The sequence below is a fragment of the Rhinichthys klamathensis genome, unplaced genomic scaffold (assembly GCF_029890125.1).
Source record: "Rhinichthys klamathensis goyatoka isolate OS25496 unplaced genomic scaffold, OSU_Roscu_1.1 h1tg000020l_1, whole genome shotgun sequence".
In the NCBI taxonomy this organism is placed as follows: Eukaryota; Metazoa; Chordata; class Actinopteri; order Cypriniformes; family Leuciscidae; genus Rhinichthys; species Rhinichthys klamathensis.
The window spans coordinates 2,997,436-3,012,050 of NW_026606571.1; the positions used below are offsets into that span (position 1 = coordinate 2,997,436).

Below are 14,615 nucleotides of genomic sequence, written 5' to 3' on the forward strand. Positions count from 1 at the left end.
TTATATTTTTTATGTAGCCATTATCAGCTGAAGAGAAATCGTGACTGAATCAATGTCTATCCAGCAGATGTCAGCCACGTATCCTACTGAGAGAGTGTTTGGTTTCTCTTTCATCTTCGGTCTGATAAATGTCAGATAATTCAAAGTTAATTGGACTGATCAGTATCTTACAAAATATCATTGTTGGACCAAAGGCAAACACAATCCTGGTTATAATAAATCAAGAGAAACGATCAGTGTTAAATATGACATACTCTCTGTTGTAGGTGATAGAATTCCCATTTATTTTATCAACAACATGGGCAAAGACTATCCATATGCAGCAACCACTAACACAGAGACATTTACAAAATAAATATCCAACAAGATCTCCATTCAATTTGTTCTTAAATACTAAATAAATAACAATAAATACATCATATCTGTTCAACCCACTTCACTCTGGAGGGTGTCAAAATACTTTTATGGAAAACAGAACTCATTAAATAAATGAGAATATTAAAAAACAATATAAAAATTGTTAGGTAGAAAATATTTGCACTTAAAAAAGAGATTATAAATCTCTGTCTTTAAAATAAATAGGAAGGTTTATAAAACAATTTGCTGTCGATATTCTTAAAATATTGCCTCTTTCACAGCTCAGAGGGCAACGTCTCTCCTCTTAACTGCTAAAAGCTGTGTATAGAATTTTGCTTTGTAAAATAAATTAAGTCCATAAATAGACACTGATTAATAAATAAACAAAATAAACCTTAACATGAATAAATAATAAATTAAACTTACATTTCAAGGACCCAATTTAAATAGCCATAATAATAATAATAATTACAATAATAACATGACAATGGAACTACAAACTATTCATGGAAGTGCAATATCTATGTTCTCAAATACGATAAATATTACTGAATGGAACATGAGCCCATTTACACCAAATATGAGACAACATTATCATACAGGGATCAAATGTAGCAGTGCTGCATACTAATCTTATTTTGTCGAGGGAGGTCATTAATCGTGAATTCACCTTCGGACGTTACACATAAAGCACTCTGTTACACATACACACATAGACTCACCCCCACAGACACACGACAATCTCACGACTTATTGTTCACAGCAACCTCCATGCACTGAGGGAAGTAAGAAAGGCAGATCAGTGTCGGTGAGAGTTGCTCTAGAAAACAGTAACAAATGGTTTGCTCCAAAAAGTACCCCAAAAGAAGAAGAGCCATCTTGGTTTAAGAGGCAAAGGATCTTGTATCTCATCAAAATTGCTAAGCAGCATAATTTGGAATTTGGTCCTTTTCTCTTGACTTCCGCGGGTCTTGTGACGTTCCTCGTTTTCAGAGGGCGCCACATACAAAACCTGAATGTCCTTAAACAGTATTTTTATGTTGTTGGTCTGGTTATTCAACCCACAGTGTCTTACAGCTGCCACTCCTCTGCTCACACCTCAATGCCTTTGACGGCCTGGTTGATGGACTCGAGTAGGGCTCGGTTCTCTGGGTTCTGATAGCACTCCTTATCTGTGAACATGTGGGTCAGCGTATCCACGTATGTGTCAAAATTCTGCTCAGTGATGGGCTCTTGCTGTGGTAAACAAAAGATTGTGGTTTGTTAAAAGCAAGCTAGAAAAAGGGAAGGAAAAGTATAATGTACACTACTTGTGTTTGATGGGCATAGTCATAAAAGGTAGCAAGTAGACTGACCATCTGTGGTAGACGGATGTTGGCAAGGCTGCGGATAAGAGTCTGGCTCAGGCCTGACAGTTCCATGAACAGAGCCTCATTCTTCTCCTCTATGAGCTTATTCTCTTCCTCCATGCTCTTGAGGTTCTTCTCCATGGATGAGATCTAAGAATAGAAATGCATGGATAAACAGCAGCTCCAAGATCATGCTTTCTAATATTGTATTTGATGTATTGTAAATATTATCATTATACTGCGCTCTCAAAGAATGTAGCTTATGGAAAGAAGTCCCCAAAAATCCTACTTTCAATTATGGAATTTTCAGTGATGAACAACAAGAGTATTTATCCTTAAAAGGTCTCAAAAATGCTTGTTTGTCTAGCCTTTACATGTGGTTATCAGTGAAGGGCCAAATGCTATATGCTCAGATTACATTAAAACCGTATTCATAAAGACATGTGTCTTTATTAGAGTTTCTGGGACATGCTCAATACTGTTCAAAAGTTTGGGGTCAGTAATAATTTCTATTTTGAAAGAAATTTATATTTTGTTCAGCAAGGATGTAATAACTGAAAAGAAAATGACAATAAAGATTTGACTTTTTTTAATTATATTTTAAATGCTGTTCTTTTGAACTTTCTATTCATCAAAAATCTATCACGTTTTCACAAAAATATCACACCGAGGACTGGAGTAATGGCTAAAATAAAATAAAAAATGGCAGAAAATTCTTTGCAATCACAGCAATAAGTTACGTTTTATTATATATTAAAATAGAAAACAGTAAAATAGAATAGTAGTGTATATATGTATTTGCTAAATGTAGACCTGTGTATGGAGGTTGGCCATATCTGCTTCCATTTCAGAGTTTGACTCATTCAGCTCATTAATCTCTTTGTTCAGCTGCTTAATGTCTTCATCATTGTCAAGAACTGAAGGGATAGAAAAGCAATGCGTATGTTAATAAAGAGCGCAAAATGAACACACTGGGGACGAAAGAAGAGAAGCAGATGATATTTGATCTTACCATCACTTGCCCTGAATTTCTTGCTGATGTAGTCATCTCCAGGGAACCTGGCTCTCTTCTTGTTAGCTGAAGCTCTAGGGCAACCTGATAGACTGCAAACACATCAAGATCATGAGATATGAAACAAGACTTATTGTCTTGATTACATCGTCCTTCAATAACCCCAGGAAGTCAAAAATAGGCATTTCTAATATATCAAAACATATTAGTATGCCATTTACAAACGGTTCAATTGTTTTAGTTATATTTCTATTATAGAAACATATACAATCTCTGTATGGAAACATTCACTCAGCTTGTCCTATATATGAACTAATACTGGTTATGCTAATATTGATCTGTAAATTTCACTAGGCCTCATCTGTACCTGCGATGAGTGAGAAAGCTGCCGTTGGCATGCCCTGATCCATCACATCCTGGCGTGGGGCAGGTCGGGCCCTCAGCCTTGAAGGCCTTCCAGGAGAATGGTGTGCCATTTAACATGCCCTCCTTCTGGCGGCGTGCTGCCAGCGGGCACCCATAGGCACTGCGGTGGGTGGCGTATTTCCCACTGATATGCCCCAGACTGTCGCAACCTGGCACCGGGCACCTATAGAGAGGCAAGTGATGTTTCTCAAATAATACGGGCTGTGCTCAGCAAATCCACTGGTTTAGTACAACAAACTAAGTTGTGATTTTTTCATAAAAAAAAAAAACATACCTAAGGAGCTCCGAATCTTCCTTGTCATCCTTTGTTGGGGTGATTTTGATTCCTCCCTTCTTGGCACGTGGACATCCAGACAGACTTCAACAGAAAAAATTTAAATGTTATAATGTTTCTACATGTGCAGTTTGATGTTTTTAAAGCTTGACAGTGAATCCAAAAGTGCATGTTGTAATATTGTTAATTAACACACCTTCTATGGGAAGCATAGTTTCCAGTGATGTGTCCTGATCCATCACAACCTGGAGTAGGACATCTGGAGGTCGCCAAGAGAAAGTGAAATACATTAGCATAAACAGCACTGCTTTAGATAGATGCAATTCAAATATCAGACATACAATCATCTAAATGAACATTTGGGCTTCAGCCTGGATGCTAAATAGTCTCAGTTGAGTTGATGCGTCTCTAGGACACAGTCCAAGCAAATTCTGTTTTTGACCACTGAAAATGTAAAGTTAATGCTGGTTCAAAGAGTGCAAGAATAGCCAGCAAAGGGGACAGTAAACAGTGTGTGGCAGAAACAGAAGTGTTTAGTAGAATCAAAAAAAGCAGTAATCAGTAAAGTATGGTGAAGATTCATTAGAGGAAAAATTAGAGCACAGACATACTTGAGTTCAGCACTGTGGGCAGCCATGAGGGTCCGAAGACTTTTATCAGCAAGGGGACAACCAGAGAGACTGAAGAGCAGTAGAAAAACACCAGAATAGAGAATAGAGGGAAAAAGATTTCATTGAAGACGGAAGATATACGTATATTCTCTTTGTATAATATACTTTAATATTGCTCTGTAATCTATGTCTGTATTACAAATGGATTCTTTAGTAAAATACATAAATGTAAATTAACCTATATAATCTACAAAGAGACCTTAAGTAAATCTTGGCTAATATGGAAAAACTAGTATTTATGATCAAATAAAACTATATAGCATTTGTTTGCAGTCACTAACACAGGTTCATGCTATAGAGAGCAGGAGCTGTGAGGGTTCAGCAAAGAGAAAAATAGATAAAGAAAAAAGAAAACATGAATGCAGCTGGTCAGACTAGAAATACTGTGCCATAGCTTCTGGCATACCTGCGGTGAGATGCATAGTTCCCAGTTATATGTCCACTACCATCACAACCTGGGGTGGGACATCTGGACAGAGGTGAAGAGAGCATTAAATCTCTGTAGAATCATTCCAGTTAATTTATAATTTATTAGCTTTGCAGATGTAGATGTGTTTTGTGTGTGTGTGTGTGTGTGTGTGTGTGTAGTTGTTGCAGCAGACACTTACAGCAAGACCTCTTTCTTGCAGTCCTTGGGCTGGAATTTGACCTTGAAGCTGGAGGTTGTGACCTCACCAGGGTACTTCCTGTCTTCCATGCTTTCCTGAGTGGCATCATCATCATCATCTCCATCAGAGGAGGCATATGAGTGTGTGCTGTACTCCACCTGAGTACAATGGCACATCAAAACAGAAAACAGCTGAATTCATAGAATGTGTAAAGACTTTCCTTTTTTTTTATTGTTTATAAATATATATATATATATATATATATATATATATATATATATATATTACAAAATGTTGTCAGATTCAACTATGAACTGAGAATGTGTGAATATATCTTACTCAAATTGATAGACATTTACCTCCTCTGGTTCCTCCTCTTTCTGTCGGTTTGACTTGGTGTAATCCAGAGGCCCCTCCCACTCCTCTTGTTTGTAGGTGTGGCTGGAGTGGGGTGAAGTGACGCCATGATGTTGAGAAGATGATGACGAGGATGAAGATGGGTCTGGTGACCTGACTCCTTCCCTCTTGGGTTTCTTCATGCTGAGGTCCAGAGTGCCATTCTCATCCACCTCAATGTCCATGTCCTAGATTGTAGAAAAAATGTATTTGAATATAGTGTATATAACGCGGATGTTAAGCAACCCACATTTCCTCTAGACTGAATGACAGATACAGATAGAGAGGAAGAAACTCACTTTGCTGGTTTGATCTGGCTGTTGAGTGCTGAGGTTTTCGGGTCTCTCCCAACAGCGAGTGGACAGGTTGAGAATGGCAGTGGCAGCCATGTGTGCGGCTTCGGCATCATGGGTATAATCGTACCCACTGGAGGTGGAAGAGGAGCTGCTTTTGGTGTAGCCCCCAGACAGGCTGTGGCTTGGGGATGAGGCTTTAGGGAATGGTTTGGCTGTTAATTATAATAATATGCTTTTCAATATGCTATCAATAGTACATTATCTATTGTATAGGTTTTCTTAATCATTATTTTAAAAGGAATGAGGGAGGTGCTTACGTTTGAAGGCTTTAGGTGAGGTTTCGCTGGTGGGCATCTTGGGGGCAAGTAGGCGCTTGCCAAATACCTGTACATCGAAGCTTGCATAGTCAAAGGACACCTTGGAATACTTTTCTAGCTCCTTGGCCAGGTTGGCCCGAGGAGTGGCCGGCATGGCATTGGGCCTGTAGCTACCGTACTGAGGGATCTCCAGCTGTTTCACAAAACACATCGGCCTGTAGAGAAAAGAGTGTTTAGCCACAGTTTACCCATTAAGTTCTTTTGTCTGTAAAAGAGGAGGAAAACACTCACCTTAGAACTCTGTCAGAGTTTGAGCCTACGGTGACTGGATCACTGACAGAGGTCTGCGGCTGTGCCTGCTTTTCGAGGCTTTTTTGTTTTCCTGCAGCAGCAATAGGGCAGCCAGAGAGACTAAAAGTGTAAAAATGTAAGAAAAACACATGGTTTTTGGAGAACATTTGAAACTGAGGCCTCAAAAGGTTATAATAGTTAAGGTGCAGTACCTGCGATGTGTGTTGCGGTTGCTGTTCACATGTCCCTGTCCGGTGCATCCAGGTGTTGGACACTTCAGTACGTTCTCATGCATTGCCAAGACTAGTGCCAAAAAAAGACACATTAGTATACAGTGAATATATACATATATATATATATATATATATATATATATATATATATATATGCTATCATTTAAATGTTTTTTTTTTTAAGAAGCAAGGACACATTAAATTCATCAAAAGTGACAGTAAAGATATTTATAATGTTACAAAAACCATTCTCGTTAAATAAATGCTGTTTGTTTGAATTTTCTATTCATCAAAGAATCCTGAAAAAATGTATCATGGTTTCCACAAAAATATTAAGCAGGACAACTGTTGATAATAGTGAATGTTTCTTGAGCACCATATCAGCATATCAAAATATTTTCTTGAGGATCATGTGACTAAAGGCTTGAGTAATGGCTGCTGGAAATCCAACTTTGCCATCACAGGAATAAATTACATTTTAAAATGTATTTAAATAGAAAACAGTAGTTTTAAGTTGTATTAATATATCACAATGTTACTGTTTTTTTTTTTACAATCCAATAAATGCAGCCTTGGTAAGTATAAAATACTTCTTTCAAAAACATTTAAACATATTATGGTTGAATCCTTACTCTCTGGAGGGATTCTGTCCTTGTGTGGGCACCCAGAAAGGCTGCGGTGGTGTGGGTATAATCCAGTCACATGACCTGTCCCATCACATCCTGGAGTAGGGCACTTTATTTCCTTCTTCTCTGATCTAGAACCTTCTGTTTCCAAGAGTGAAGAGACCAAAACAAATGAAACTCCACACCCACACACACAAAATTAATCGATTCGGTTACAATTAAAGTAGGCTGAAATAAGCATTTCCTGTCACCTTTGCCATAGTATGCTCTACGAGCTGTGATGTCCATGGCCTTACTCATCCTCTCCTCCGGGCTGTAGTAGTGCTGCTGCTCAGGAGAGCAGCTCTCTTCAGAACTGTGACCGTTTTGTTCAGCTTTCAGTGCAATGGCCTGTTCCAGAAGTCCCAGGTTCCCCCGTGTCATGTCGTACGTCTCTGAGTCATCTGTGACCTCTGACCTCTGTGACATGCTGTCTAACTCGTCATCGTCTACTTCATCGGCCTCCTCTTCTTCTCCGTCATCTTCCTCTTCCTCATCTTCATCTTCCTCTCCCTCTGAACCCAGCTCGATGACTACAGTGGGTGAGTCTTTATCTGAAGCGTCATCCTCCTCCTCCTCCTCATCTTCACCAACAGGGTGGTCTAGATTTATGTTGCTGTGTGTTATCACATCTAATTCCTGAGCTGAAGCAGCGGGGACAGGGGCGATTAGGGAGGAAGGCTCTACCTGGGATTGTTCCTCCACCTCATCTCCTTCCTCATCATCATCTTCACTGTCCTTCTCTGTCTCCACAGTCTCTTTGGTCTGGATTTTGCCAAAGTCTCCACTGAAGTACTGGTGGTCCGAGTTGTTCTTCTGGCTCAGACATTGTGTTTCCTCTTCCCCCTCTTCCTCGTCGTCCTCTTCTTCCTCAACTGTTGTCACAGGCTCGTCGGTCTCTTTCAGTTGCTGGGTCACTCGCTCCTCTTCAGTAATCTCTTCTGCTTCCTCCTCTATCTCTTCTTCTCGAGCTTGAATCTCTTCGGCGACCTGTAGCTCCTCCTCTGTTTCGGTTTCCATGGTGATTTGTTGGATGGGCGTGACCTCAATAATGGCTTCCTCCTTCTCAATTTCGATCTCTGGCACTGGACTTGACGTTTCTCGGACAGGCGTCTTTTTCTCTTCTGAATCCATTTGTGAACTTTCTTCTAAGGGAATGATAAAAAGGACAATTATAAACTAAAGGAATTTTGATGTTGCTTGACCAGTTTGGTGAAAATTGTTGAACTAATAAGCTTAAATACATAAAGACTAGGTTTGTACATGCACTGCATGCTAGATAACCATGAATATAATTCAAAATTCAGTAATTAATAGTTAATTTACCCACCTGTCATTGCTTCTGGTGTAGGTGTCTTTTCTTTCGCCTCCAAATCTTTATCGACAGTGTCCTCTTCAGACTCCACTTCCTCATCTTTTGCTTCCGTTTCACTGTTTGTGTCACTGTCTGCATTGAACCCATCGTCCATGGCCAGTTTTAAGGGGTTAGGTTTCTTTTTTGGGGCTGGCTGATTCTCCTCGGCCTCCTGGAGTTTTCTTTTTTTAGCCAATGGGCAGCCCAATGCACTGGAAAGGATGATAAGGTTCGCTAAAAACTCAGATTCTCCACTTATTTTTGTTTTTTGATATTGGCAGTTATAAGAGACAGAATTCTTACTACTAACCTTCTGTGTCGTGCATACTTTCCACTGACATGGCCTAGGCCATCGCATCCTGGTGTAGGGCAGCTGCAAAACAAGAGTTTCCATTAGCTGAATTCGTTTTACTAAACTGTGGTCTTTCTAAACATGATGAGTGACACTACATAAGCATAAAAGCTCATTATCTCACCTGTACTCTTGTCCAACAAGCTCAAGAGGAACTGATATAAGGAGAGAGATAAAAGCTCTGTCAGTCAATAAATTCACTGAAATGGACAAAAACAGATTCTTTTTTTCAAGTTTTTAAGAGGCTCTTACCTCTGATTCCTTTTGAGCGTGTCCTTGTCCGCTTCTCATCTGCGTCTTGGCTCATCTGAAACACAAACGCATGGGTGGTTACGAGATTATTATGTGTGAAGTATTTATTATGTCTTACACTCTCCATTTCTCTAATGTGTCTCTAAAATCATATAAAATGTATAATTTCACTGTCCTCTGGCTTACAAATGACATATTTGACATCTATACCTTTATGGTTGTGATTTTTATCCTCAGATCTGAGCGGTTCTGATTTTACAGACCCCAGAGTAGCCCCCAATCATCTTAAATGCTTTTTAAAGAGCTCAATCAATAATACACATCCAATAAGTTCTTTCAATTGCACATCCCTACCAATCCTTGGTGGAAGCAAAGTAAAATATAAGAAAGAAATGGGGCCCTCCCAGTGTGAGAAAGATGTCAGAGCTTCAGAAAGGGAAATTCGATGAAATAAAGCTACTCTGACAGACAGACACACACACACATAATGTCTCACTTTGAGTCTCCTACTCCTCTTGTTCTCACAGCTGCTAACTCTGTCCCCTCGTGTCCACCTCTGGCTCAGCAGCTGCCCTCTGTACTCATTCTCTGTAGGATAGAATGGATAAGACAACAATTTCAGTTTGACATGTCCAAATATTTTACATAATGAAATGAAAAGAAAAAAAAAATCAACCCATTTTAAGTTAAATTCAACTCAGTCACAATAAGAAAGTCTTGACAGTGGATTCCCATTAGTGAAACATAATAAAGTAATACTTTTTATATAAGGGATATTTTATGAATAATAGGCTATTAGTTTGAAATATGCAACTAAAACGACAAGAAATGGCATATTTATGCTTTGTGAGCAGCTGAGCTTCTAAAATCAGAAAGTAAACAAATCTTTGCCTGTAATACCGCAACGTAATTTTCCATGGGATGATTATCAAAGATGAACACCCCTAATCCAGAAGCAAACATTGAATATCCCCTAGAGGACACATGCACTCTGGCCACTGAAAGGGCTTTCAGCAGTCCATCATGGTCTGACAGAATCTGCGTGCCTTCATGGCTCTGGTGTTGATTATTCATCCCGGGTGACGAGAGATACGGCCGTGACCCAGCTGTTTTTATCGGGGCGTCATTACACGTGGTCTGATTACGTTTTAAGCAGCACCTGGTGCTCATCCACGTCACACACGTAACAGGGGAGGGAATTCCCTTGAGAACCGCAACAATTGTGACACTATATGATGCAATACGCAATTCAAACTCACTGTCCTGTGTCCGTTCGCAGGGAAACGGGTTAAATCAATTTTGGTGCAGTTGCTGAAAACTTTGTATAAAAGTAAGATAAACACAAAAGGGGAGGAACATACAAATACTTCTGAAAATGAATTTATAACTATATTTGGAGTCAAATTATATAATTTGATGAAATTATAAATTATAATTTATAATTCTTCCAAATATTGCTTTCATTTTCTATTTTACAGTTTGGAACTTCCAAAGACATTAATGTGGAAAATGTACATGCTGCCATGTTATTTATAGACATAAATTCTGAGATTTTATAGATTAGTAGTTTCAGGGATCCCTTTTCAAAAACAATTCTCAAACATTAGGCCCAATCTCTCAAATGATGGAGAGAATACAAAAACATTGTTTAACTCCCATATAATAGGCCCATGCGTCTATGAAATGGACCAATGGGAGGCCATGTTAGCCACAAATTGCTCTTACGTTTTAGCATAGACTAATATTAGTGTTTCTTTTGTCGCATCAGGCCCTTGGCTTCGAAAAAGCACCATGATGATGCTGCGCATAACCTCTTCTGCACACCACGCCTTTCAATTATTATCAGCCAAACCCTCCGCCTTTATAAGACTGTCACTTTCATCGAGCAGAAACAATATTCAGCAGAACATGTTTACAAGACCGGTCTCCACTTGACTGTATCAAAGCAATAACGGTTAATGTCCAACCTACAGAGGTCCTAAAGCAAGCATAAGCGATGAATAAACAGTCATTTAAATGTAAAACTCAAAGAAAAGGCGACAATCTAATAAATTAATAGTGTATTATGTAGGCCTAGCCTGAAGTAAACAGATGGTTCGCTTGCATTGTTTTGTTTCTCGTAAATAACGCACGCATACAAGACAAAACATATGCTGCTTGTGCTTAAGGGTTTCTAATGTCTATTTGTCCACTCCCATAAAATACATTACATACAGGCTACATAGGCTATCTCTGACTTAGTATGAATAAACAAACTTCCAATGAATACTCCGCTTGAATTTAAACTTCCACGTTTCCGATTCGCAGGTAAATATTCAAAACAAGCACAACATTTACATTGTAGGCTAATATGACAGCATGAATTTTGTGTTATAGATACGTTAGAGGCCCTTTTAAGTTCTTGGGTTTCTTGAAAATAAACCAGCTATGTAACTTACAATACAATTATTCACAAAACATTGTAGAATCGTCCTTTTACATAACATGACTGTGACTTCTTGTACACAAGACAAAATGTTCTGAAAATGTAAACACGGTGGAATTGCACTTCTTCTTTAAGAGATTACAAGTCCGACGTCCATTTGGCTTCAATAGTAACGGAAATCCAAACCAGCAAACCTTTCCAAACACTGAATTTTTCATCCACATCAGCATCCGAATTAGTAAACAAAAAAATACCATAAGCAAACGACGTTTTTTTCAAGGAGATGCGAGCGGCCTCTTGCTCTTTGTAGGCTGTGTGTGTTAACTTCAGTGTTGTACACCTCCCCTTCAGAATGAGTCTCGCGCCGCTACCGTTAAAATTCTCTAATAATTCGCTCAGGACCGGTCGGAAACCTCTTCATGTTGTAAGCAAGTGGCATATATCCATTAATCGACAGTTAATGCGAGCACAAATGCTGACAAAATCATTTCTCCACACGCTTTGTCGAACGATACTGACTTACCTTTCGTTCACAGGCCCATTGTCCACCCCTCCTCTATCTACCCTGCGCCGTGACATCATCATCATAGTAAATCATGTAGCTACAACACAAGATGGAGAGTGGGCCGCTATTGACCCCCCCACCCACTCTATATGAAACATTCACGCGCAAAAGGAAAGTCGTTTGACATTTCACCTACAACCTAAACTAATGTGAGTTATTTTTGAAAGAATCTCTACATTTAGACGCATGAGTTCAGCTGAAAGTTCAGCACCGAGAACAGCGCTGCTTCAGTACCATGGACAAGAGCGCTATCCGCGGCAGGTGCCTAGTTTGAAGAAAAAGCTGTTTTCAATAACGATCAATGCACAGAATGTTACATTAAAATAAGTTACGCAACATAGGTCAAATCATTTAAACAGAAAATGGGTTTTGTAAGGTTATTGTGCGATTGTCATATTGCACTACATTCAGTAGGCTATTAACACATTTCACGGGAGATTGGAGAGAGTATAATTTTTAAAACTAAAAAAATACAAGTCTTAAATGTGGATCTATTTTTTTCTGGCGTAATGACACATTTGCCTTGCTTCAAAAGCGTTGAACTACTTTTCTTTAATGCTTTTCCAGAAGCCTACAACGTGACCTAGTTTTGTGGAATATGATCGAATTAACTTCATCTGTCCAACTTGAACTGTTAAATTATTGTGATCTCTTCTGAGGTTGCCCCACTATATAAAAAAAAGTAAATAAACATGAAGATTTCAGTTTTAATTGATGGCTTAACTTTGTTAAAGTAAAATCAAAGAGTTGGTAAAGTTATTTTAAATGTTTAAAAATCACTTTTCTTTATCTTTAATGAAAATCAGACATTAAGTTCATTGCACTTTTTGGGAACACATTGAATTTCTTTACTGATTACTGAGCCTTACTAATTTCTGAAAACTCTTTAAAAAATCTAACAAAGATGTTAACATAATTATTGTTACAGTTTCCAACCAAACACAGTGAAATTGATAAATTGGATTAATTGTAAAATATCAATGTCAACCTATAAATAGCCTACTAATATATTATTATTAGTAGATTATAGGTTATTATCACACGTGGAAAGATGAGAAACTTAACGAAGGTGGGACTCTTTACCAAACTTCAACAGCAACAAAAAGTTTCGTTGCCTATCATGTATGAAGTTAGCAGAAGCCTTTAAGAGTTTGCATATTTATTAAGACCGAAGTTCTTCGGTTACCAGCTGGAACTTTGCTTACCCCTCATCCTAAAGTTTCATACAGATGGATAGCCCAGCATACAATTAAAGCCGCAGTCTGTTCCCACTGGCCAGACACTGTGTATAAATATTACATAGGATGCCAGCTGAGCGAATGAGAAGCGCAACCCCCCGGAATCCCCCCAAAGCCAGATGGACTGATCCCTCCCAAATACAAAAGTTTTAATACGCCAGAAGTCAGACAGCCTCAGAGTTTAAAGCGCAACTCCCTCTGGGAGACAAAAGTTGCCTTTGTTTAAAAACTGTCTGGACAGGGATTTCGTTTCGCATTTTTTTAAAGATACAAAAATCCAGGATCTAGGTCAATACTATGTGTTCGTCAATATAAGATTATTTTGAAAGAGTTAAAACGTAATCCATGTCTATAAAGTCAAGATTTGATATTAATAGCCTACTTAAAATGAAAGTAAACAGGGGGAAATGTGGCTCTCGGTGAAGGTTTAAATTCTCAAAGCAGATTACACACAAAAAAAACATACAAACGTATCATTCGAGTTACCACAATATTGAATTAACTGCGAATTATTGTTAACAAAAAGTTAAAGCAAACACACAGGCTATCAACAAAAACACAGCGAACCAGACTATGACTAAGTTTGAAAATACTTGATTAAAAAGAGAAGTCCATCACTCACCGAGAAAAGATTTACACAACTTCATCTTTGCGGTGATTTCTTCGCCTTCGACACCGCAAAACTAGTCAACTTCATTAGAGAAAGTTACTTTAAACAAAACTTACAGACAGATGTGGGCGGTCTTATTTCGAGTAAGTTTGCGTCCACCAATCAGCGGCGGCCGGGAAGAGTTTGTTCCTCTCGACGAGCCAATGAGGGCGCGCCTCACTGCCTGTGTCCCACACAATGACCTCTGAAAATGAAAACAAAAGCTTGTCTTGTACGCCTCGAGTCATGTGTCAGAATTTTTTTTAAATCTCTCGGTAAAACTTTTTTCTGAGTGAGTTGAATTTTCTCAGAAAATACATAAACACATTTAAACAGGGTCTCATCTGAAGCTGTTTTTCTTTCTTTAGTAGAGACAAATTTTGTTTCTTTGTCTGCCACTAGTCTACTTTTTTTACTACGTGTCTCAAATTCGTCAGCTATGATATTTCTAGTTTTTAAACAAGCAGATGAAAAGCGTTTGTAGATGTTCAGATTAAACATCATTAACATTATCCTAAATTATAAACAAGATTGGAAATTTTATATACTTAAAAATAGTTTCCCCCTGTAAATCTTATGTAGCCTTTTTTACACAAACAGTTTTACATCTTATATTCTAACATCAGATTTCATCACTGTGATTTCTGTTTGTTTAAACTAAACACCTATGAACAATAACTAAATTTTAAAATTATTATAATTCATTTTTATATAGCACCTTTCATGACCTCAAGGTCGCTTTACAAAGTGAAAAAAGGAAACACATTTTTAAAAGTATAAAATAAAGATTTTCTTATATATTTGTAAAAAATATTTAGAAGTTCCTTTTTACATAAAATATTGAATGTTTTGTAAATGTATCTGAGTCTATAAATCAGTTAATCA

The 14,615-nt window shown here is 38.2% G+C and overlaps 1 protein-coding gene across 2 annotated transcripts; it reads right to left on the reverse strand.

Annotated features, from left to right (window-relative positions):
* Positions 1 to 260: 260 nt before the first annotated feature.
* On the reverse strand, positions 261 to 13,824 carry myt1a (myelin transcription factor 1a). 2 transcript variants are annotated; one of them, XM_056239727.1, is made up of 23 exons: positions 13,704 to 13,824; positions 9,350 to 9,441; positions 8,854 to 8,908; positions 8,726 to 8,756; positions 8,560 to 8,622; positions 8,226 to 8,461; positions 7,108 to 8,043; positions 6,863 to 6,997; positions 6,210 to 6,300; positions 5,998 to 6,117; positions 5,707 to 5,921; positions 5,393 to 5,583; positions 5,057 to 5,281; positions 4,698 to 4,855; positions 4,496 to 4,558; positions 4,030 to 4,098; positions 3,615 to 3,677; positions 3,419 to 3,502; positions 3,086 to 3,307; positions 2,719 to 2,810; positions 2,520 to 2,623; positions 1,713 to 1,856; positions 261 to 1,593 (listed from the first exon to the last, which is right to left on the reverse strand). In XM_056239727.1, the coding sequence occupies exons 1-23, from the start codon at positions 13,726 to 13,728 to the stop codon at positions 1,450 to 1,452; spliced, it is 3,558 nt and encodes a 1,185-aa protein (XP_056095702.1). In that variant the 5' UTR covers positions 13,729 to 13,824; the 3' UTR covers positions 261 to 1,449. The 2 variants fall into 2 exon arrangements, with proteins under 2 accessions (XP_056095702.1, XP_056095701.1); XM_056239726.1 differs by having other exon boundaries at positions 5,393 to 5,601.
* Positions 13,825 to 14,615: the final 791 nt, after the last annotated feature.